At 41.1% G+C, this 23,514-nt stretch overlaps 1 protein-coding gene across 4 annotated transcripts in view; it reads left to right on the top strand.

The window, feature by feature from the left end:
* The first annotated feature begins 668 nt into the window (after window positions 1–668).
* LOC101848925 (maestro heat-like repeat-containing protein family member 1) overlaps window positions 669–23,514 on the top strand; it is a 72,277-nt gene continuing 49,431 nt past the window's right edge. For all 4 annotated transcript variants that reach the window (XM_013089231.2, XM_013089229.2, XM_013089230.2 and 1 more), the window contains exons 1-14: window positions 669–900; window positions 3,360–3,505; window positions 4,919–5,050; window positions 5,602–5,764; window positions 7,555–7,653; window positions 9,379–9,530; window positions 11,299–11,439; window positions 13,180–13,272; window positions 14,731–14,809; window positions 16,327–16,440; window positions 18,525–18,598; window positions 19,680–19,802; window positions 20,619–20,723; window positions 23,112–23,256. In XM_013089231.2, the coding sequence (XP_012944685.1) occupies window positions 843–900; window positions 3,360–3,505; window positions 4,919–5,050; window positions 5,602–5,764; window positions 7,555–7,653; window positions 9,379–9,530; window positions 11,299–11,439; window positions 13,180–13,272; window positions 14,731–14,809; window positions 16,327–16,440; window positions 18,525–18,598; window positions 19,680–19,802; window positions 20,619–20,723; window positions 23,112–23,256 (1,624 nt within the window). In that variant the 5' untranslated portion in view covers window positions 669–842. The remainder of the gene's footprint in view (window positions 901–3,359; window positions 3,506–4,918; window positions 5,051–5,601; window positions 5,765–7,554; window positions 7,654–9,378; window positions 9,531–11,298; window positions 11,440–13,179; window positions 13,273–14,730; window positions 14,810–16,326; window positions 16,441–18,524; window positions 18,599–19,679; window positions 19,803–20,618; window positions 20,724–23,111; window positions 23,257–23,514) is intronic.

Here is a 23,514-nt window from a genome sequence, read left to right as displayed (position 1 = left end):
GACATCACCAACAAAAATCTATTCTATATATCAAACATTCAACACACAAATTTTTAGTATTACCTCTTCTCTTCATTCTGTGAAAATTTCATGAAGATTAGATGAAAAATGGAGGAGTTATTTTTTAAAAAGTATAGAGAAAAGTGGCGTTTTGAGAAAACGGCCGATTTACAAACATGCCCGGTAAGGAGAAAAAAATACGGTTTTTGGGGATTCTTATGCGATGAAATAGTTGTAGGAGAGGCTGAGGAAGCTAAAAATGCCTACAACTCAAATTCCATAATTTTGAGCCGAATTTTGACTTTGGGGGCGTAGCTCCCCCCCTTAAGTGTGTGTGTGTGTGTGTGTGTGTGTGTGTGTGTGTGTGTGTGTGTGTGTGTACGTGTGTGTGTTTGTAAGTGTGTGTGTGTGCGTGCGTATGTGTGTGTGTGTGTGCGTGCGTATGTGTGTGTGTGTGTGTGTGTGTATGGTATGTGTGATGAAAACATATCCACACCATACTTTATGCATTTTTAGAAAAGTTTGTAAACACGATCATAATAACAGCTTTCATTTATATAGGTGTTTACATTGTTGATATAGTTTGTTTTGTTGGTGTCCCACCTACTTTTTGTTGGCTGTTGTTTTTCGTCTCTCTTACCTAGGTCTACTTTCGATTTTCTTTTCGTAAGCCGGAAGTTAATAGATCACATGATAATATTGTTTCGTGTTGGAGTAGAGGGAGTTGGAAAATCACAAGACCACACGAAATAATGAAACTAGATTTGCTGAACCTAAACGTGTAGCGGAAAAAAATAACAAACTGACCACCTTTTCTCAGAGTCTTGATCGACTTACAGTTCATGATAATGCCCGGCCCAGAGGATGATGGTGTCCGGTCGACGGGAGGCCAAGTCGATGGTCAGTTTGCTTGTCTGCTACTGCTGCACTGCTGGCTTCTGCTACTGAATTAGAAACTACTGTAAACAGTATTGCCATTGCAAAAAGTAGCCTACACTTTTACCTTAGACTAGATCTAGATTTAGATCCAGCTGATGGCTGACGGTTTCATTATTTAGCAAACAGTATCGTTTAAGTTTTGCTGGCGTAGTACAAGTAGGGTGTGATGCACAGTGGTAAAGATGAGCTCTCCTTTTTACTTTTTTAGACTTGTTTGTTTGGGAAGGACTTCCGTAACGAGCGACCACCCCATCAAACACAATAAAGAAGAGGCCTAACCCTAACCCAAACCCTAACACTATCCCTAGATCTACCCCTACCCCTAGCCCTCAATTCTGCTCTGTCTTACAGTGGTCACTCGTTACGGAAGTCCTCCCTTTGTGGGTGTATACCAACAGGCCTATGACTATGAAGGAGGCCTATGGGGTGTAGAATTAGGAACTTGGACACTCTTGTTTATACTAGTCTTCACTCCCTTTTTCACCCGCTCGTTCACACACTCCCTCCTTTACTCACTCACTCACATTATGATGATTTTAAATATATTGGCATTGGCTTTGTTTTTTACATAAAAAACCTTGTGTGTCTAGATCTAGATCTAGATCTATATCAATTTCTAGATCTACATAAACATTTTTAACAAAAACAAGCCATTTTTGTTTTATCTTGTTCTTTGGGTTTTCCTCCTAGACCTTAGGAGTTATTGTCTGCTGATTCTTTAAAACCTGCAGTGCAACTGATTTTTACAAATGTGACAGTTGGGCCTGCTATCAAAAATAAAATAAAGTTGACAAGCCAAAAAGGGTAAATTCCGACTTTAATAATACACCAAGGAAAATAGACCTGCCACTCTCTAAAAGTCAGGATCTCAGTGGGAAAAAAATTGGGACTTGGTGAAAAAAATTGAGATCAATGACAAATCACTTTGGTCACTGCCAAGCTGACTTAAAAAATTTCCAGGGGTGTCCATTATTATATTAATGTATATTTTCTCTGCACGCATGTGTGGTGTATATATATGTGTGTATGCGAACGCATGTGTGTGTGTATGTCTGCGCGTGCCTCTGTGTGTTTTGTCATTATTCCTTTTTTAATCCTGAAGTATTACGTCAAGCTCTCCTAGTCCAAGGTTTTTACTCGCTCCCCCCCCCGATAAGTCCTGAAAGACGCTTCAACCGGTGCGCACGAACTTAAATTGACCACGTCAACGTACAGTCCCCGACACACCGAACTCACACGCCGAACTCACACGCCGAAGTCCTGTCATGTGGTGCAAATGCATGATTGGAACAGTTTTACCGAAGGGTCTTGATGACAGGCCCGACAAATCAGAACTTGGACAAAACATGTTTTGGCAAAAGTAGATCTTGAGAATGTCTTAAATCGGAATGAAAATCAATACTACTTCCATTATAGCTATAGTTGAAATAATACGTGTGAGCAAAGATCCAACTCAACTTTTGGTGAGTCAACCAGCCTACTAAATTCGATATCCGAAAATAGTGCTCTCAGTTTCTGCTGACAAAAAGTATAATGAGTAATGAGTGCTTCCCACGACTGAAGAGAAGGCAGAGTAAGATTTTAGAAAAATCCAGCGCAACAGGCGGAACAACCCCCTCCCCCCCTCCCCTAAACGGGATCAAAATCGGGTAAATCCGGATGCTTGAGATTTTGGGCAGGGATGAGTGGCAGGTTTGGAAAATAAACTGATTCATTATTCTTCAGAGCCATCCCAGGGTTCCTGTTTAGGCCTACAAGTGTGTTAAAGAAGGATGGAGGTAATCTCACAGTAGGAGTAAATTCAAGGCACGACACCGGCAAATGTGAGCCACCAGAATGTGGGCGGAGCTTCTGTGCTGAACTTTTTTTGACACAGAAGCTGACTGTCGTGCATGTGTGCGGATGTGTTGTCAAATCATTGACTCGGCTTCGGAATAGAGAAGGGGGAAAAGGATGCTTGGCAGACGCACACCACCTACATTTTAAAGCTATACAAACCTCCGAAATGAAATTATAAAGGGTAAAGCTCACGCACCATCAAAACTTTAAGGGGGTAATCTGCAGGTTTAATACGTAATATACGCACATTTGTTCGTAATGGGGAGCCATGCTCGTGACTCAACCTCCGACCTGGAGGATGACTTTCTTTCGGGAGTCACTACCTCGTTCGCCATTTAGTCGCCTCGTACAACACGCTAGCACCACGTCAGTCCTATTCTTTTCAATGCCGGAACTGCACGGCTAGATATTCTACAGTGTTACTGGCTATACATTTGTGTTCAGCAGCCAAAAATGTTAGTTGTGGGCTTAATAGAAGTTCATCTGTGTGCGGTGTGAACAAAAAAATTAAGCCATTCTTTGAAGTAAAGATTTCCCTCTTTTACCACCTGCTTATACTGCTCAACAATTTCTCTCCGCAGAAATGGCCATGGCTCTCATTGATGCTGCCTATGACCATGATCCCTCCACCAGAGAGGTCATCGAGAATTCTTTGTTTGATCTGGGCAAGAAGAAGCCTGATCTCATCTTAAGCTCTTGCCACAGTTATCTGAAGAAACATTCAAAGGTATTTTTAGAATTAATTTCTGTGTGTTAATATAATGTCCTGATAGTTCTGTTTTCTTTTTCAGTCTTTCTTTTGTCATCTGACATCAACTAGTATCAGTGGGTGGTTGGCGGGTGCCCTGGTGTGGTTAGCTTTTTCTTTCCTCTCAAACTTCTATCGTCCTTATCTCCCCTTCTGTTTCATATGTTTTTTTCTCTCTTGTAACACCTCTAATCTTCTGGCGCTCATATTACCTGCAGTTACGAGCGCCGTAAAACCCCTACTACTAAAACTAAACAACTAGTATCATGATTTTGCAGTTGGTTAGAAGTGTCTGATGGTAGAGTGGTTATGGTCAATTGCATCTTTCATGTTTTTCTATTGGTTTTGTTCGCTGGCTTGTTATATTCCGACTATATCCCTGAAGATTGATTGAGAAAAAAATTATTTATCTGCAATTTATAGTGATGGATAAATTTAGTGTTTTACATGCTCTTCTGATTATATTTATGTGAGGTGTACTGACAAAAGGAGTTATTTTTCATAACTCACGAATAGAGATATCGAAAAATTGACACGTGTTAAATTTATTTATTTTCAACTGATGCTATTTCCTTCAAGTTTAACATGCCTTTTGCGTTGTGATGCTAAATAAGTTGTACTAACTCAACCAATAAATTTGATGGATCTATGTTCAGAGGCCTAAAATCCAAGAAGGAGCTAATTTGGTCATATCTTCTCATATTGTCTCTCAGTGCCTGGACTATAAGGTTGCATGATCTTTCTTCTTGCTTAGAAATAATAGAAATCATTATAACACCATAGACATGAATGAACTGGCCACAGGACATTGTCGCTTAGGATGCCCAGTACTGCACTACAAAGATGTCTGAAAGCGCGACCTGAAGACAACAGACGTAGATGCAGACCACTGGGAAGCGTTTGCTGTGAACCGAGGAGTATGGAAGGGCATCGTACGTCAAGGAGTATGCCACGGTGAAATGACAAGACAGGAGCAAGAAATGGACCTAAGAAACAGCAGAAAAGAGAGGCAGCAAAATAGAGCCCTCGACTCGCCTTCAGCCTTCATCTGCAACAAGTGCGGCAGAGACTGTCATTCTCGAATTGGTATTTTGAGCCACACCAGAAGATGTTCTGGAAAGGAGTGACAAACAGGTGCAGCCATTGTCTCCCGAGACAAGAAGGAACCGACGATGAGACATGAATAAAGCTCATACTGCTGTTTTGTTTTAGTAAGAGTTTTACGGCACTTGCAACTGCATAATGTCATATGAGCACGCAAAGCTCATACTGCATTTCAGGCCAGTTTGTCATTTCAAGTATATTCATGGACAAAGTAAAGTAGTTCTTTTGTACTGTTTAAAGGCCTGGTGGTTGTAAATCTGAACTTTTTTGTCTTGATTCTCTCATCAGCTGTCTCTGGATCATAGAGTGGTGATATTGAACACGGTGGAGCGAATCCTCAAAGAAACCCTGGATTCTGTGGACTTAAGTCTGGCCGTTGACCTCATCAAACAGGCGTCCTCAGAGCTGACTCTGTCAAAAGTGAGTCTTCGCTGAATTATTAAGTTTGCAGAATTCTAGTAGAGACCAAAATGAGACCACATTTGGGCAAAGTATAAATAAGATCATGAAATTTTGTTTGAGTTAGATTGTTGAAGCCACTCTGACCCCATACAGCTAGTAGCTGACCGACAGTGTTTGCACTTTTTACTTTCTTTTTCCAAAATAGATGTGAGGAAGAGAAAGAGGGCAAGTTTTGTAAACTGAAAAAATTTAGCCATATCTACACCATTTACTTCTTTTAGACAGTGCCTTTCAGTAACATATTACAGTTTTATAATTGGACACTGTATGGTCATAAACAAGAATTCCTAATTGCTTCTGTTTGTTGGAAGTGTCTCAGACTGGCAGTATTTGCATTTTTTTCCACAACAGATATGAAAAAGTGAAAGAGGGCAAGTTTATATGCTTACAAAATTTAGCCAAATTTACACCAGTTACTTTCTTGAGGTAGCACTTTTCAGACATACCACAGTTTCTTAGTCATTCATTGTATGGTCATGATAAGAATTCCTAATTGCCTCTGTCTGTAGGAAGTGTCTCCGGACTGGCAGACTGCTGCCAGTGGGGTGCTTGTGGCCCTGGGGGCTCGTTATTGCAATGAAGTGATGGGGGAGATGCTGGAGAAGTTTCAGCCCGGAGTCCTGCCCCATTTCTTTGTTGTGCAGACCATTGGAAATCTTGCCATTGCCAACGGTAAGTTGGTGGGGAGAGGGAGGTGGGTTCAATGCTCCACTGGACAAATGTTGGTCGTTTCAGAAGTGAAGCTCCTGGCTCAGTGGAGAGAGTGGAGAAAGAGGAGGAGAAAAGGAATGAAGGGAAAAAAATCATTGTTCATTTTTCATTGTTTCAGGAGCTACATCCCTGCACTCCGGACATGTCCTTTGATGCTCTGTTGCTCTCTCCAAAATGTTGCCGAGGGTCTTTCCACTGTTTGTGCCAGTGCATATCTGGTTGAACGTTCTTCTGTTCTTTCCTGCAAGGATGCCAGGTTTTCCGCTTCCTTTCTGTATTCCCAAAAGCATCATCTTCTCCATGGCAGTACTGGCCTCTGCCTCCCTGTCTTCCTCCTCAATCAGCTGGCGAGAGAGACATTTCAGGATCTCGACCCTAGCGGGTCGAACTGTGCTGTCAACTGAGGTGTCCTCACCAGCCAATCTGTCGGCTTTTTCATTTCGCTTAACGCCTGCATGGCCAGGGTAGAAAATCCATGTGAGCGATCGTAAAGGCGTTGCTTCGATAACTAGGGAAAAAAGTAAATCACTGAAGTAAGTTTCACATGTGCACATGTGAGTGTTGATTGACTGCTCAGTGTATGACTCTGCCTTACACCATTTGTACAAGTGACATCAGGCAGAATCTTCCTCTGAGCAGTCATGATGATGCATAATATGTGAAGCACACTGACAAAATGGGTTACTTCTCGGATTCAAGCGTTAAGGAAATAGATACACCGTGTTTACAGGTGATATAAGTATGAAATAATAAAAGACAGGTTATAGTTTAAAAATATAGCATTAATAGAAAATCTACAATTTTGACCCTTATGTCGATTTTGGGTCCATATCTCCATTTGTGGATTGCGAGAAGTAACTCATTTTGTCAGTACGCCTCCATGAGTTTGGTCACTCCTCCTACTGGTGTGCACAGTGGGTCTGTTTATTTCCGCCCCAACTCATAGGGTTTACAGTAACATTCTTTGTTCCTTTTTCGGGTGCCTTGTTTATGATTTAAAATATGTTGGAAACTGGTTGATCAAGGAAGAGAGGCACGAACACTTTTGATTGCATTATCCAGGTAGGAAATAAAAGTTATTTTCCTCAGATAAATCATGAGCTTTTTTTGGATCAAAGTTGACACAATTCAAGTAGATAGTTTCAAAGTCTTGACGGGAGATGACAAAGCAGAAATATGTGAGGCAGCATGGTGAAATCAGGCGCTCGTCAAAATAATCAAAGTAAAGAAACTGGCATATTTCCGCCGGGTTGAGAAATTTTATTGAATTTTTTTATTTTTTGGCTGAACACCTTTCGTGCCCATTAAAGAACTCATTTCTATATGGACTTTAATGAAACGTTGATTTAAAACACGAAAAATGTACATTTTCGGTAGCCATTTTCTCTCTAATTTTACCTTTGAAACCAGGTAATCCCCACCTAGGTTCATTTGCAAATATCTCGACTTGTATGAAGGATAAATGGATATTTTTTTCATCCCAAGCAAGACAAATGAACAAGCTTTAAGATGATACCAATAACTCCACATGCCCAAAAATTGACGAGCGCCTGATTCCACCTCATCGAGACACATATGCACAGTGGAAAGGTGAACATTCAAGAGCTAACAACATTACCAGGTTGACGAAAAGCATTACCTTTTAAATAATTTTACTTTCAAATGTTAACTTAAAAGAGAGGGGATTTTGTGTTCACTAAAAGATTTTTAGATGCTTAATTTACTGTATGGTTTTTGTTTTTTTCTCCTAGTTTATGAGATGGTGCCCCATCTGACTGCAGTTCTGGGCACGATGCTGCCCATGTTGGGGCTGGCCAAGTACGACAACATGAGATGGGTGTTTGCCTCTGGTACGAAGGACGATTTTTTGACGACATATTTTTAATATAAGGGAGTGGGTGTCTCAATGTGTTTCCCAAAAAATGTTTTCAAAATGAGTGTTTTTCATTTTTGCTTAACCCTATCCGTATGCCCTAGGGTCATATTGTACTGCCGGGGTTGTATTCTTCACATTTTGGAATAGTTCTAGTACGAAGATCTTTTTGAAACTTTCAGTATTTCTCAAAAAATCATTTTGACAAGACTGCTATGCAAAGTGTATGGATTTCCCCCTGGGGCAGTGCCACTGACTGCAGTGTCTTTAGGCCATTCCCAAAGGAGGGAATTTTCTCGTTCATGCACAGTAGAATTGTAAATGGGCTGATTCATCGTGTCATGCTCATAACTGTGGCTGATCTACAACAGAGAACTGCCTCTTTTTCTTTCCTAATCCTTACTATTGTCATTTTCCTCTATTTCTTTTGTATGTTTGTCACTCTCTTGTGACCTGCTATTTCCGGTTTGCCTTGATAGTCGAAGCAGACTTTGTGCTGTTGAAGCTAGAGAGGTGAGCAGACTAAGTCTGATTCCTTGTAATGACTTCTCTGTTGACATCCGCCCCTTGGTGCTCATAGGACTTATGCAGTTGCGAGCGCCATAAAACCCTTTACTGAAACAAAAAACAAAAAGTGTACGGGTTGGATTAACAAGTAAATTTCCTATTTGGAAAGTGGTGGCACAGAGTTCCCCACGTCGTATGGATATGATAGTGAAACACGACGTACGGATAGGGTGAAGATATGGGAGTGGGTGTCTCAATGTGTTTTCCCAAGAACGTTTTCAAAATGAGTTTTTTTCATTTTTTCTTATTATCAAATGCTGCACATGCACACATGCACGCACGCACTCACGCACTCACGCATTCACCCACAGGCACACATGCACACACACCCACTCACCCACGCACTCGCACACACATTTAAAATTATTTGAGGGTAAGGGTTTCTTTTACAACATGAGAACTGTCAAGTTTGAATTCTTTTATAATGTGTTCAGTGGCTATTGTGTTGGTCTCCTTCTTTATTGTCTTTATTCTCTACCGTAAGTCCTAAAGTATGCTCCAACTGTCTTTTCATTGCTTTTTTCACTCTTTCTCTATTTGGACCGTAAAAATGGTGTATTGAATTACTTGAATTAGTTGAATGTAGAACTGGGGTCTAATGAAGACTTGATGCTCCATGCTTCCTCGCCCCTCTTCATGAGGGTCCATTTCAGTGTGGGCAGGCTGATTGTCTCTATCATCAGAAAAATGGTGTATTGATCTAGACCTTTGGTTATAAATATTGTCATTTCCTTTTTTATTGTTTTTTTGTTCGTTAATCATTTTGGCTTAAAGATTTGCAGAAAGGCATTAAATGTTCCATTGTTATGCAGATATTCTTAATGCACTAGTTCTTCTGGTTCTATAAATTAAAATGAAAAGTTACATTCCCGCTTTAGCAGCTTCTGTGTCTCACGTCTGACAGGTATCATGGGTGGTTGGCGGGTGCTCTGATGTGGTTTGCTTCTTCTTTCCTATCAAACATCTATCATCTTTATCTACACTCCTTCTATTTTGTGTTTACTACTCTCTGGTAACACTTCTAATATTCGGCACTTATATGACTTTATTGTGTTGCAAGTGCCGTAAAACACTTACTAAAACAGGTATCAAAGAATCACCTTTTCTAACTTGCGGTATGCTTGTGTGTTTTCAGCACTGTCAAAGTTCAGCGAAGCTATTCTTGAGTACTGTGCAAATTTGGACAAGGCCCCAGATCCCACTGTCTCAACGGATCGTTTTGCTTCAGAAATTTTCTCTGCCTATGACATTCTCTTCAACGTGTGGCTGCAGTCAAAAGAAGCTAAGGTTTGTTTTACATAGGCCAAGTCATTTCTTCTATTTTATATCTATTTTTTGCCTATTTTTTGCCACTAGTCTGTCAATCATTTTTAGACTTCTTCTCGTGCAGTTTGTGCATTTTTCACAAGTAAGGAGAGGTAAATTAGTTCTTCATTGTTAACTCTTTATCTTTGAACTGGTATGTCTCTGTTTTCGACCCATCTCACAGATTTTGCTTTTCTGTCTTTGTGTTTGTGTGTGTTTTAAACTCAGATATATATGAATACTGAATGATAAATTTGTTTTTTATGCTATTTTGAAGAATAGTTTCTCTCTCTGTTTTTATGATGATGTATTTACCAGTATTAGTAGAGCTTGTGGGGTTTTCCCCTAGAAGTAGAGTGCAATGCAAAGGCCCGGTAAGATAGCGATTATAAAATTCAACGACAAGCACATCTGGTCGAGGTAGGCAGTTTAATACTTAACAACAGGCACATACTCTGTCAACATGTTCTGCTCGGAAGAGACACTGACCACATGGTCTCGTGCTTATATACTGCTCACAACAACACTTACAAGGGTAATCACTATAAAAGGACGAAGACAGCTCACGACAGTTACGGGTGGTCACGAAGAATAATGGACGAGGACAACTGGACACTGACTTATTGGGTTAATTCCCTTAAATATGTTTGACAGTGACAACACTACAGCTATGAATTACATTTTTTAAGAAAACGCCTGTACCGTTGTAAACCGTAGATGTTTCTATTGGAATTGTTTTTCTTTCATGTTGTTTTTAGTTGGGTTTCCCTTCTGAAGTTGAACATGTTCACGCTTGGGGAGAAAAATAAGGGAAGCAGAGGAGTCCTTTCTGTTTCACCTTGATTTCTTTGGAAGCCGCACACCTGGGCTGGAATTAATTCAGTCAGTAATGGAAACAGCATGTCTAACGAGAATCAGTGGCTCAAATTGTAATTGTATTATAAGTCTAGATCTGACTGAACAGACGTTACACAGACACAACAGGTAGATCTGCCCCCCGGGGCAGTGCCACTGACTGTAGTGTCTTTAGGCCATTCCCAAAGGAGGGACATATCTCGTTCATGCTCAGTAGAATTGTAAATGGGCTGATTCATCATGTCACGCTCATAATTGTGCCTGATCTACAACAGAGAACTGCTGCTTTTTCTTTCCTAATCCTTACTATTGTCATTTTCCTCTACTTCCTTTGTATGTTTGTCACACTCTTGTGACCTGCTATTTCCGGGGTGCCTTAATAGTCGAAGCAGACTTCATGCTGTTGAAGCTAGAGAGGTGAGCAGAGTAAGTCTGATTCCCTGTAAAGACTTCTCTGTTGACACCCACTCCTTGGCGCTCATATGACCTTATGCAGTTGTGAGCGCCGTAAAAGCCTCTACTATAAAAAAACCACAACAGGTAGATCTAGATCAACTTGACGCCATGTTTATTTTTGTAGAAGGGGGCTGGGGCATAATCCAGATTTTTCTAAGTTCCTTAACAAGTGTCTCAGTCTCAGCATGTCATATTACACAAATGTTAATCGGATTCTCCTGAGTTTCGTGGATGGTTGGCGGGTGCTCTGGTGTGGTTTGCTTCTTCTTTCCTATCCAACATCTATCATCCTTATTTCCCCTTCTTCTTTTTTATGTTTATTACTCTCTTGTAACAGGCTCTAATCTTCTGGGGCTTGTATGACCATATTCAGTTGCCACGCCGTAAAACCTCTACTAAAACTAAATCTCCTGAGTTTCTGCTTGTTGTCTCCCACTAGTTGCGACTGACCATCGTGGAAGCGGTCGGTCACATGACCCACGTGATGACCCGTGACAAGCTACAAGACCAACTCCCCAGGATTCTGCACGGGGTTTTCACCCTGTACAAGCGCCACCCGGAGCCTTTTCACATCACACAGGTGCAGTGGCAAATTGTTCATATCTACATTGAATGGGCAAATTGTTCATATCTACTTTGTACGGACAAATTGTTCATATCTACAATGTACGGGCAAATTGTTTCAGGCTTGCCGACCTTCTCGAATTTTTAACTCACTTACGACTGGGCCCTTTCACCAGTCACAAACGTTGAAGACTGGCGTTTTTGGGGGTATTTCAATAAATCACAACAACTCTCAGAATTACCCTATTGTAATTATTTTTTGACACAGTAAAATAACATTAAAGCTTAATGTAATGCAAAAAATTAAAGTTGTCTAAGTCTAATACTTTAATTTGTATGATTTTTAAAAAATTGGCATGAATTTGATTTTCCAAAAAATTTCCAGAGACGTGACAGGTAGAATGAAATTCACTACAACAACAAAAATAAAAGTTCAAAGTGTTCTGGTTTGATTTGTATCCATGTGCGAGTGTTTGGTGAAAATATAAAAGCTGGTCTGTGCATTGATTCAGACCCATACACTGAATTACATGAGACAGATGTACGGCACGACATTGTGATTTAGTTGCGCGAAAAACAATACGAGTACTAGTGCTAGATCTAGCCCTAGAACTACGACTCGGGCCGTGTTCGGGTACATATCCAGGATCCTAACTATTAGACACATCATATTCTGAGACATTAGAACTTGTAAAACGTACAGAAGTATAGAAAACGGCGAAATTATGTGATACTTGTTCATGCGACTTCTTCTACCGTTACTACGACGCGACTGTCAGATTACTATCAGCTGTATAGAAAAAAAACAAAGCGCGAGTTCCAGTCTGTTCAACCCCAGTTGGGGTCACTGTCCTTCACCTTCAATAACTTAAAAACTACCGGCCCCAGAGATACGAAACAAAGTGTAAGTAGCTCAGGCTTGGCCAAACAAGGGTACGAGGCGGGTCTCGCGATCCGTGCGTGATTTGTAGAGCGAAAAAAAAATTCCAAAGTTGGTCACACAGGGCTTGTGGGAGCCGTCGCGAGCGTCGCGGCGGGGGGTCACGCAACTGTTGTGTGAACCGTCTGAAGTGAGTTAAGAAAATTCCCAAATTGCCATCGTTGTTCCCGAACCTTTCCCGAAACCGCGTCTCTCTCTCTCTCTCTCTCTGTTTCTCCACTGGTTTGTTTGAACTTTTTGTAGTGTGGGTGTTTATTTAAAAAGTAGCTTTAGTAGACTATCACAGAAGTTGAAGTGTGTGTCCGTGGCGCTATCAAAATTCCAGAATTCAGTGTCTCAAAAGTTGGCAAGCCTGTTGTTCATATCTACATCGTACGGACTGGTGGACATGCTACAGAAGACTGCCAGGTCTGTAATTAAAGCTGATCTCATAACATCTGGGACTAGCCTCACAGTAGTATAAATTTAAAAAATGTCATTCCAATGGGTTTTTTTCACCTTCTGTAGTTATTCATTCTTATTGCAACACAAGGATGTCATTACCGTGATCACTGTTTTTGGTGCAACTGATTATTTCATACTTCTGTTTCATGTGGATGGTTGGCGGGTGCTCTGGTGCGGTTTGCTTCTTCTTTCCTATGAAACCTCTATCGTCCTTATCTCTCCTCCTTCTTTTTTGTGTTTGTTACTCTCTTGTAACACCTTTAATCTTCATCACTTATATGACCTTATTGTGTTGCAAGTGCCGTTAAACTCTTACTAAAACTGAAAAACTTCTGTTTCATGTCTGTATTCTTTGTGTGTTTCTTTTCTCAGGGTTTGTGCATGGTGTTGGACGCTGTGTGTGTAGAGGGAAGCCTCATCCTAGAGCCTCACATGGATAACCTGCTCACTGTACTCTTCTCTCAGGTATCTCACTTTGGTTCTTTTGTGTTTTATGTGATGTCAGGGGTCATGACTCTTATCATTATTTATATGGGACAGTGTAATTAAGGGAGTAGGGCGCTGTTGGATGAAGTCACTTTCAGAGGCGGGAAATGGGCCAACGTCGTCTGAGAGACATGGACTGAGAGTTAGTCGAGCACAGGACTAGATACCAACAACACCGATCCTGGACGGGGGCCTCCTGACAGACCAAGACTTATCGGACCACTAGGTAACTTTACAGTTTTACAGTTACAAAATAACGCTGAAGCTGTCGTATCTGCCAGCTAATTTTTCATCTTCAGATGTTGTTGTTGTTGTTTTCAAATCCCTTTAGCTGCGAGCATTTCACTCTTGGCAGGGCAATGTCTCCCTCAAGTAACCACATGTTCCTTTCATCTTCAGATATAACCTGAAGTATATTGTTGACAAATAACTGTTCTTTCCAGATCTATCTTGAGATAGTAATTTTTTCTTCACCTTTTGGTCATGTAATTGTTGGGACTGACATCAGTGAGTAGAACGAGAGTTGTTTCAATGAATCAATGCTGAGCTCTAGCTAGGTTAGTCTGCAAAATGCATGTTTTCTTTTATTTTTGAACATTTTTAACCCTATCTGTATGCCCTGGGGTCATTTTGTACCCCCAGGGTTGTATTCTTCACATTTTAGAATACTTCTAGTACGAAGATCTCTTTGATACTTTCAGTATTTCTCAAAAAATAATTTTGACAGACTGCTATGCAAAGCGTGCGGATCGGATTAATGAGTAAATTTCCTCTTTGGAAAGTAGTGGCTCAGAGTTCTCCGCGTCATATGGATACGATAGTAAAACACGATGTACAGATAGGGTTTAAAATACGAAGCATCATATTACTTTTGCTCAAGTTTCCATGATGGCCATGACTACAGTTGCCATGGCACCTAATGATTGTACCTACCTATGCAGCATATGAAACATTATTTTGTTATATACCAGATATTATATTACTACAGCTATCTTTATCACTCTTTGTCATAAGGGAAAAAAGAGTGATGTTAGTATCAAACCCCTTGAATTGCAAATTTTAATGTTACTTTTTTTCTGGTAACTTTCTTGTTCAATTGTAAACACAAATTTTTGTCAAAATGATTCATATCATGATTACTGATTTTAAAGTTTTGCTGTGATGAATTTTTTATCACTTTGCCGCCTCATCTCGCCAATTGTTGATGTTTACCTCCCAGTTTCTTTAGATTTTACAAAATATGGTTGCGAAGTGTTAAGGCACGGTCTCTGAATATATCCATTAACAAATTTTAAAGCAGACCATTTTATACAAAGTTTTTTTTTACTTATGTGGAGTCAATGATTTGTGTTTTTTAAATGTATTTTCATCTGGTACTTATGCAGTAACAGTTTTCAGTTTTTCTTTTTCTATTAATATTCCTGTCTGCTGTTTCAGATTTTCCATCCTGTGGACTACACAAATCCCAACAGCATCAAAAACCACAACGAGGTCTTGCGTTGTTTTGCTATCATTGGTAAGTCTGTCGAATCATTTTTGTCTGAGATGGCCGCCCATTGTGAACTCGTAATCGTGAGGTTGTGGGGTCAGGGTTCGAGCCACGGGCCCGATGTTGTGTTCTTGGGAAAGACACTTTACATGAATTTTCCTCACTTCTCCCAGGTGGAAATGGGTACCCGGCCATAGACCGTGAAAGATCTTGTCAATATGTTAGTAATTTAGCGTCTATAAATGGCTGCTTCCACTGTATGCTTTCCAGAAAGTTGAGTTTGTTTCAGAATGCTCTTAGGTCTGCTGGGGTAATAGTATAGATTGTGAAGCGCATAGAGCTTGCTGTTGAGTGGGGATTTGCGCTATACAAATACTATCTATTATTAGAAAAGTGGTTGTCTTGGAGAGGTGAATGTCATGGACAGTTTCATTATAGTTTAGAAAAAAAAATGCAAGGAAGTGAAGTTGTCGTTAGTGATGTGTTTGTCTTTGGACCGGCAGTGGTAAGAGCAGGTTTGACTATATATATATAATTGCTAGTACTTTACTCTTCACCTTTAACTTTTCTTCTCCGTATGAGTAAACCCACTATTGCGGATCCCATTCTTTGATACTAAATCTAAAAATGACAAAAACATCACTAAATAGGTTGTTAAATCAAAACAGGTGAACCCATTTTGATATTTCTTTATCTAATGAATGAACTCCTAGTAAAAGAGACCTGTTTACGGCAATTGCCAAAAAGTAATTTGATGTCAAAGTCGTCGTAAAGGAATGTGCCCAAGCCGCTATCAGCGCCTCACCGACACCGGGGTTCTGACCGCGAGCCGCTGGGAGTGGCTAACCGGAGATAAAGAGTTAATAAAAGAGAAAATTGTAACTGCTTTGTTAACCCTATCCGTATGCCCTGGGGTCATTTTGCACCCCCTGGGGTTGTATTCTTCACATTTTAGAATACTTCTAGTTCGAAGATCTCTTTGAAATTTTCAGTATTTCTCAAAAAATCATTTTGACAGACTGCTGTGCCAAATGTACGGATCGGATTAACTAGTAAATTTCCTCTTTGGAAAGTGGTGGCACAGAGTTCCCCACGTCGTATGGATACAATAGTAAAACACGACGTATGGATAGGGTTAACACCTTAGTGACAGTGACCACTGATGGATGTTCTGATCTCCAAGGAACACTTCCCTCAAAACCAAAATGAAGATTGGTCGCTTTGAAGAATGCTTTTAAAAATACTTGTTTGACTATCGGTATCTAATTCATGTTCTTCGAACATTTGCCAAAATGAAGTTAGTACAGCATTTTTTTCGCTTACTAAGCAAACGCGCGCTCATATGACCTTATCAGTTGCGAGCGCCGTAAAACCTTATACTACTACTACTACTACTAAGCACATGTACATTAGAGAGATCAGTATTTCAATCTTAATGATGTTGACTTTTATTGTATGAAGATACCGTTGACAGCCATGGTATTTACTGATTTGTAACCGCAAGGTGTTAAGTGCTTAATTTATGTTTTCTTTCTTTTCAACAGCAAGGGCGTTTTCTGGAAAACTTGTGGGAATATTGCTGGGTAAACTGGAAACAAAAGATGAGAAGATAAAGATTGGAATTCTCTCCATTTTCAAGCACGTCATCAACGCTGCAGGTACAAGTTTACATTTGTCCTATTGGTTAGAGTTTGAGACGTAGACTATTTGTTAAATTTTAGCAGGTTTATGATTTATGCCTGCAATATCACGTTCTCTCAATGTATATTGTATTTTGTAATGAGCAGGTTATGTGCATGTGTTGAAATTATAGATTTTTAACAAATTAAAGTCACTCTTCTGAACTCCTTCTTCTTCTTCTTCTATCCTGTGGTTGGGGAAACCCTGGGGGCACCACTGCATCTGAAAACCAGCTCTCTCCGTTCCTCTCTGTCCTCTGCTTTCCTCAGATTGTCCCCCTTCGTCTTCATTGTCCACTCTGCGATGTTGTCCTCCCATCTCCTTCTCTGTCTTCCTCTCTTTCTCTTCCCTTGTACGGTTCCTTGTAGGACTGTTTTGGCAAGTCCTGTGGATCTTGTGACATGTCCATACCATTTTAATTTTCGTCTCTTGACTGTTGTCAGAAGATCTTCATGCTGCCCCACGGCGTTTGTGATTCTGTTCCGTACCTCAGCATTTGAACTGCTTTGCATACTTGGAATTACTTGAATCCAGAGCTAGAATCACAGCAGGCTTCACATGTCCATAGCTGCTCATCTCTCCTTTCCAGCATCCACCCCAGGGTCTTCCTGCTAATTGTCTCCATGAGGAGCTGGTTGGAGACTCGCCTGACCACTCCTCGGAGCCAACTTCTTATCCCTGTGCCCTGTACACACTTTTTAAAAATTGTGCTGAGTGTGTGGGAGTCTGTCTCCTCTTGGTCGTGAAGGCTCTCCTTGCTTCTGGCGATCACCATTGGTGGGTTAAGCATGATTTGGCCATTGGGTGCTGCTTTGCCGGCAAGTTCATCAGCACGCTCATTTCCGTGCACCATGGCGTGACCAGGGCAGAACACCCATGCAATACACCCATGCAATCCTTTGGAGGTGGCTATTTGCAATGGAAGCTCTCCTGTCACTGTAGAGCCACCCTCTCCTAATTTTTTCTAGGGTGCTCCTCGAATCTGTGATGAACAGGGCATGTTTATACGCTTCCATACTGATCCATTCCAACGCCTCTGTTATTGCCTTAACCTCCATTGCCATGCTCGATGTAGTGCACTCGTAGGCTCCAGACTGTTCTTTAATTATCTTCCCATCAACTCGAGCACTGAACGCCCACCCAGATTTCTGGCCAATCCGCACTGATCCGTTGGTGAAGACGACAACATCACCCATCACTGAATTTTCCTCTAGGATGGCCTCAATTTCCGCATTAGTTGCATTTGCTGGCCACTCGCAACACTGTCGACCTAGCGCAGCTATTACCTTCATGAAGTTGCTCATGTCTTTCTCCGGCCTCATCCAGTCTCATCCTCTTCTTATGTCCTCCTTTTCACAACACATATTGAGAGTTCGCTCTGCCTTCACCATCCATGAAGATCCTCTTTTAAAAAAGAAAAAAGAGGATCTACTTTGCATAAATTTGCTTGAATTTTTCTCATCATGGAGGAGACCTTGCAGAATCATGTTGACGATGTTTTGATTTTAAAATTAAGAAGTCAGGAATAATTGTAATATACGGCAGCTTTTTTACTTATATTTCTGGTCTGGTGAATCTAAGTACATGGAATTTGAATAGAAATTGGGTCTTAAAATCCTGTTTTGTTTTTGTACCCAGGACTGACCTTTTAAACATGTGCGGTGTGGTAAATCCATTTGGAGAAGGGATGCCATGACATTTTGGTAGAATGGGATCTCTCCCTCTCTTTCTTCTGGCGCTGTGGCGTCATAAACTGTCAGCGATGCCGACAGCACGCAGGAACTCAACAGTCGCTCCGGCGTCATTGAAAAATGCTGAAAGTTGGTTATTGAAATGTCCCAGCAGAGTGTTGAAGTCCTGGTATTCCAGGTGGGTTGACGCATTCTGCAGCTGTCATCTTGGTTTGTCGGTTGGTAGACTGACATCCCTCGGCAGCAGCTGGCAGGAGCACCATCTTGCAGGCTCGTCGGGATGAAAAGACTTTAGGATTGTATTGCTTTGTCTTGCGGAGTGTGCTGGAGAGAATTTAAACCTTGTGTTAATTATTTTTGTCCCATGTCAGTGTCGGCCATGGAAGACAAGAAAGAGGTGGTTGTGTCAGGACTGAAAGGACTCTGCAGTGATAACAATAACAAGGTACTTTTGGGTTGTACTATTTTTGTCGCTGCTTGTATTTACAGAAAGTTTAAAACAGTCTTTTGATTATGGCTCTTGTTTGACCAAATCTTATGTTTGATTGTGTATTAACTTTTCGACATGTTAGTTACACAACGTTTCTTTGTGTTGGAGTTTTGTTAGTTCATATCCTTTTGACACTTTTCTGACCTGTTTATGTATTGTTAATAATAATAGATAATAATAGATAGCATTTGTATAGTGCAAATCCCCCCTCAACAGCAAGCTCTATGTGCTTCACAATCGATACTATTGTTAAGCAAATAAAGGATAAAACACATCAGTATCTGATATAATGGCAATTGACCTGTTTATGGATTGTTAAGCAAATAAAGGATAAAACACATTTGTATCTGATATAATGGTAATCTTTTTCCATTTTGACACCCAAAAAGATTTGTCACATCAAAGTGTTCCAATGTCATGTAAATAGAACTGGGTGTCATCCCCTTGCGTTAATTAAAGTAAATTTTTATCACCTTTATGGAGGTAAAAGAAATCAAATAAAGTCATTTTCCCGCGTCCCGTAGACTTCTTGGTTCATGTGATTTATAGGTTGGGGCTTTTAAGATTGGTTAAAATCAGTAGCCTTCCTTTAACCCTATCCATATGCCCTGGGGTCATTTTGTCCCCCCGGGGTTGTATTCTTCACTTTTTAGAATACTTCTAGTACGAAGTTCTCTTTGGGACTTGAAGTATTTCTCAAAAAATCATTTTGACAGACTGCTGTACTAAGTGTAGGGATCATATTAACGAGTAAATTTCCTCTTTGAAAGTAGTGTTACCGAGTTCCCCACATCGTATGGATACGATAGTAAAACATGACATACAGATAGGGTTAAAAAGTTCTGGTGTGGTTTGCTTCTTCTTTCCTGTCAAACATCTATCATCCTTATCTCCCCTCCTTTTTTTTTGAGTTTGTTACTCTCTTGTAACACCTCTAACCTTCTGGCGTTCATATGACCTTATGCAGTTGCGAGCACCGTAAAACCTCTACTAAAACTAAAACTAAAACTAATTCAGTTGACTCTTGTTTTGCCAGGTGAAGAAAATGTTTGCCCAGGTAATCATTGCCATGGCCCATCACGGCTACCTGGAGTTGGAGGGTGGTCACCACATGGTGGAGTTCATCGTGCGCCAGTGTTCCCTGGAGGACGACAGCAAGGTCAGGCACGCTTCTTGACCGTCCTTGTCTTTTGCTTGTTGATTGGTCACCTCTCCTGTGGGTTGTTGGTGGGTGGGTGCTCTGGTGTGGTTTGCTTCTTCTTTCCTATCAAACTTCTTTGATCCGGGCCTCTCCTCCTTTTTTGTATTTGTTACTCTCTTGTAACTCCTCTTCTAATCTTCTGCATTTATATGACTTTATTGTGTTTGCTATTGTTGTAAAACTCGCCTCTCCTCCTGGGCACATGCTTTTATTTTGTCTTTTTTTTCTGAACTGTTTAATACTGCAAGCTCTCTTTGTAGACAATTAGATAATGTTTGTGAAATTCCCTGTTTTTTAAATGCAAAATTTGGTGGGTTTCAGCAAATTCCTACTTTACAGATAATGGAAAGAATTCTTTGCTGACTGCCACAGATGCTGTTTATTACACTTGAAATATAGGCTTACTTTAAAACATACAAATTGTGGGAGCGTTGACCAAGTCCCTGATGATGTTACAGACAGTTAATTATGTCCATCACCAGTGCTTCAGTACCTGTGGGTGGTTGGCGGGTGCTCTGGTGTGGTTTGCTTTTTCTTTCCTATCAAAGATCTATCTTCCTTATCTCCCCCTTTCCTTTTTTATGTTTGTTACTCTCTTGTAGCACTTCTAATTTTCTGGCACTCATAGGACCTTATGCAGTTGCGAGCGCTGTAAAACCTCTACAAAAACTATAACTAAGTACCTGGTAACCTGCTAACGACTCATGGTCAGTTTCTTATTTCAAGGGACATGCCACTTTGGTCTCACCTCTCATCTGTTTTGTCCTGTGCCAGGGCAAGCGGGTGGCTGATCCAGAGCATGTGAGCAACGGGGCTTTGAGGATGATGTGTGACAACATTTTGACGCTAGTCACCACCACCATTGACAAGATGGAAATTGTAAGTCATCAGTTGTGCTTATCATCGTAGAAACGTGTTGTATTCTCCTTCCTTCCTATCATCAAACATCTATTGTCCTGATCTCCCATCCTTCTTTTTTTGCGTTTGTTACTCTCTTGTAACACCTCTAATCTTCGAGCTCTTATATGACCTTATTGTGTTGCAAGTGCCGTAAAACACTTACTTGTGGGTGGTTGGCGGGTGCTCTTGTGTGGTTTGCTTCTTCTTTCCTATCAAACATCTATCATCCTTATCTCCCCTTCTTCTTTTTTATGTTTGATACTCTCTTGTAACACCTGTTATCTTCTGGCGCACATATGACCTTATGCAGTTGTGAGCGCCGTAAAACCTCTACCAAAACTAAACTAAAACACTTAAACTAAAAACTGAAGTAAGTCACCAGTTGTTAGGGTTGGGTCGGGCTCGCAAAATTAGCGTCCACGAGTAACGAACTACCCGCTGGCATTACCCGCAAACGAGCGGACGACCGTCCGTTTGTGAAGAGTAGTTCGCTACTCGCTACTCGCTACACATCGGACAGAGACAACAGTTCGTTTAGCGAGCGGGCGGACAGACGGACCGAGAGACTCCATGCATTCAAGCGGGCGGGCGGACGGACGGACGAGAACGACTCCTTCCATTGCCTACAACTTACAACCCCCCGCCCCCCCCCCTAAAATTTAAAAATCACCCTCCTGCCTCACATTGCAGCTAGGCGTTCATGACGGAAATTTCCGCCCCCCGGCCTTTGAGATAATTGGAACGTACACAGTGTGCCCCACGCACGAGGTGAAAGGTTACACACATAGTACTACGTCACCAGCCTCTCTCACTCCCTGTGGCACCGCTAGTGGTTTGAAACATCAGGCCTAATTAACAAACAATAGACGACGGGTCTAATCTTGCGTCGAGTATCTCGTCTGCTAGAGTTCGTCCGTTCGCCCGCCCGCCCATTGAATAAAATTGTGGAGCGGACCCAAAAAACGAACTGGCTTGAGGCTTGTGGTCTGCAGTCCGCTTGCTGAGAGAGTCAAATTGTGGAGCGGACCCAAAAAACGAACTGTCTTGAGGTTCGCAGTTAGCTCTCATGGCCGTCCGTTACCCGTTCGCTCTGACTGAGTCCGTGAGTAACGAACCCGTCCGTCCGCTCGCCCCTACTCTACCAGTTGTGCTTATCATCATAGAAACATGTTGTATTCTGTGTGGGTGGTTGGCGGGTGCTCTGGTGTGGTTTGCTCCTTCCTTCCTGTCATCAAACATCTATTGTCTTTATCTCCCCTCCTTCTTTTTTGTGTTTGTTACTCTCTTGTAACACCTCTAATCTTTGGCACTTATGTGACCTTATTGTGTTGCAAGTGCTGTAAAACTCTTACTAAAACTAAACTGTTGTGTTCTGTCATTTGTTCAGATGTACGAGATACATCTTACACTTTAGTTCTATGCAAAATCAGATTTGTAATTGGCTGAGTTTGGATGGTTAGCAGGTGCTCTGGTGTGGTTTGCTCCTTCTTTCCCCAGGAAAAAATCTTATTATCCTAAATCTCTTCTCTTTCTTTTCATTGCGTATTACTCTCCAGTAGTGGGTGGTTGGCGGGTGCTCTGGTGTGGTTTGCTTCTTCTTTCCTATCAAACATCTATCATCCTTTTCTCCCCTCCTTCTTATTTGTGTTTGTTACTCTCTTGTAACACCTCTAATCTTCGTCACTTTTATAACCTTATTGTGTTGCAAGTGCTGTAAAACACTTACTAAAACTAAAAATCTAAACTCTCTAGTAACGCCCCTAATCTCCAGTGCTTGCATGGTCATATTCATGTTGGGAATGCTGTAAAACTCTTGTTAAAACTAAACTAAAAGAAGTTTTTGTCTGTCTTTTGTGATTTTTCAGCGCGCTCAATGGCTGTTATTGAGTTGGTGTGCTTCTCTTTGCTCCAACGAACGAATCATAACATCCTCATGTGGAACGTTGAAGTGCTGTTTTATTTTATCCTTCTTTACCCACGCAAAGGAACAAATGCAGAAATATGGTCGCTGATGTTTGTTGCAAATCTGGCACTTGACAATTGGTCGCTTTTAAGGACAAGTGGGCTAACCCAGATTTCAGGGATTTCCAGAAGTCTTGACCTACACCAAAAGTGGGCATTGCCCTCCCTACCTATAGGAGAAGTTTGGTTTCATTGATGTGTATATTTGTTTGGTTATAGAGAAAACTCTCCTTGTCTTTTAAAGAGACTGAACAAGGACCTGAAAACTTTAACTTCGATTTTCTCAAAACAGCATTTATGGGGATAGCCCCCTTGTGCTTAAAAAGGACCAACTATACACGAAAGGACAGTTAAAAAAACAAAGAAAAAGAAAAAACAAAACCACAATTGATGTGTTTTGCTCAGGTGCTGTGGCCGTACCTGTTGGAGCTGGTGGTCCCGGAGCAGTACACGCAGGCTGCAGGGACGCTGTGCAAGTCCTTGGCTTTCCTGGCTCACAAGAAAAGGTCTGAGCAAGCAGAAGACTATGAGATTGAGTTTGAAACTCAGCGTAAGTACTCTCTTTTTTGTGCGTGCGCGTGGGGGGGAGTTGTTAATGGGGTGGTTGGAGGTTTTTTTTTTGTTGGTAGGGTGTACAACTTCTCTTTTTCTCTCTGTTATTCGTTGTCTCTCTTACTTTTTCCTCGAGTTTAGATGACCTTTATGGTGATGAGATGCTTTTTTTTTTGTGTGTGTGTGTGTGTGTGTGTGTGTGTGTGTGTTAGTGTGTGAGTGTGTGTGTGTTAGTGTGTGTGTGTGTGTGTGTGTG

The sequence above is a fragment of the Aplysia californica genome, unplaced genomic scaffold, assembly GCF_000002075.1.
Source record: "Aplysia californica isolate F4 #8 unplaced genomic scaffold, AplCal3.0 scaffold00902, whole genome shotgun sequence".
NCBI lineage: Eukaryota > Metazoa > Mollusca > Gastropoda > Aplysiida > Aplysiidae > Aplysia > Aplysia californica.
Note: the sequence above shows the minus strand (reverse complement) of the source record. Positions and strands in the feature narration are given on the sequence as shown.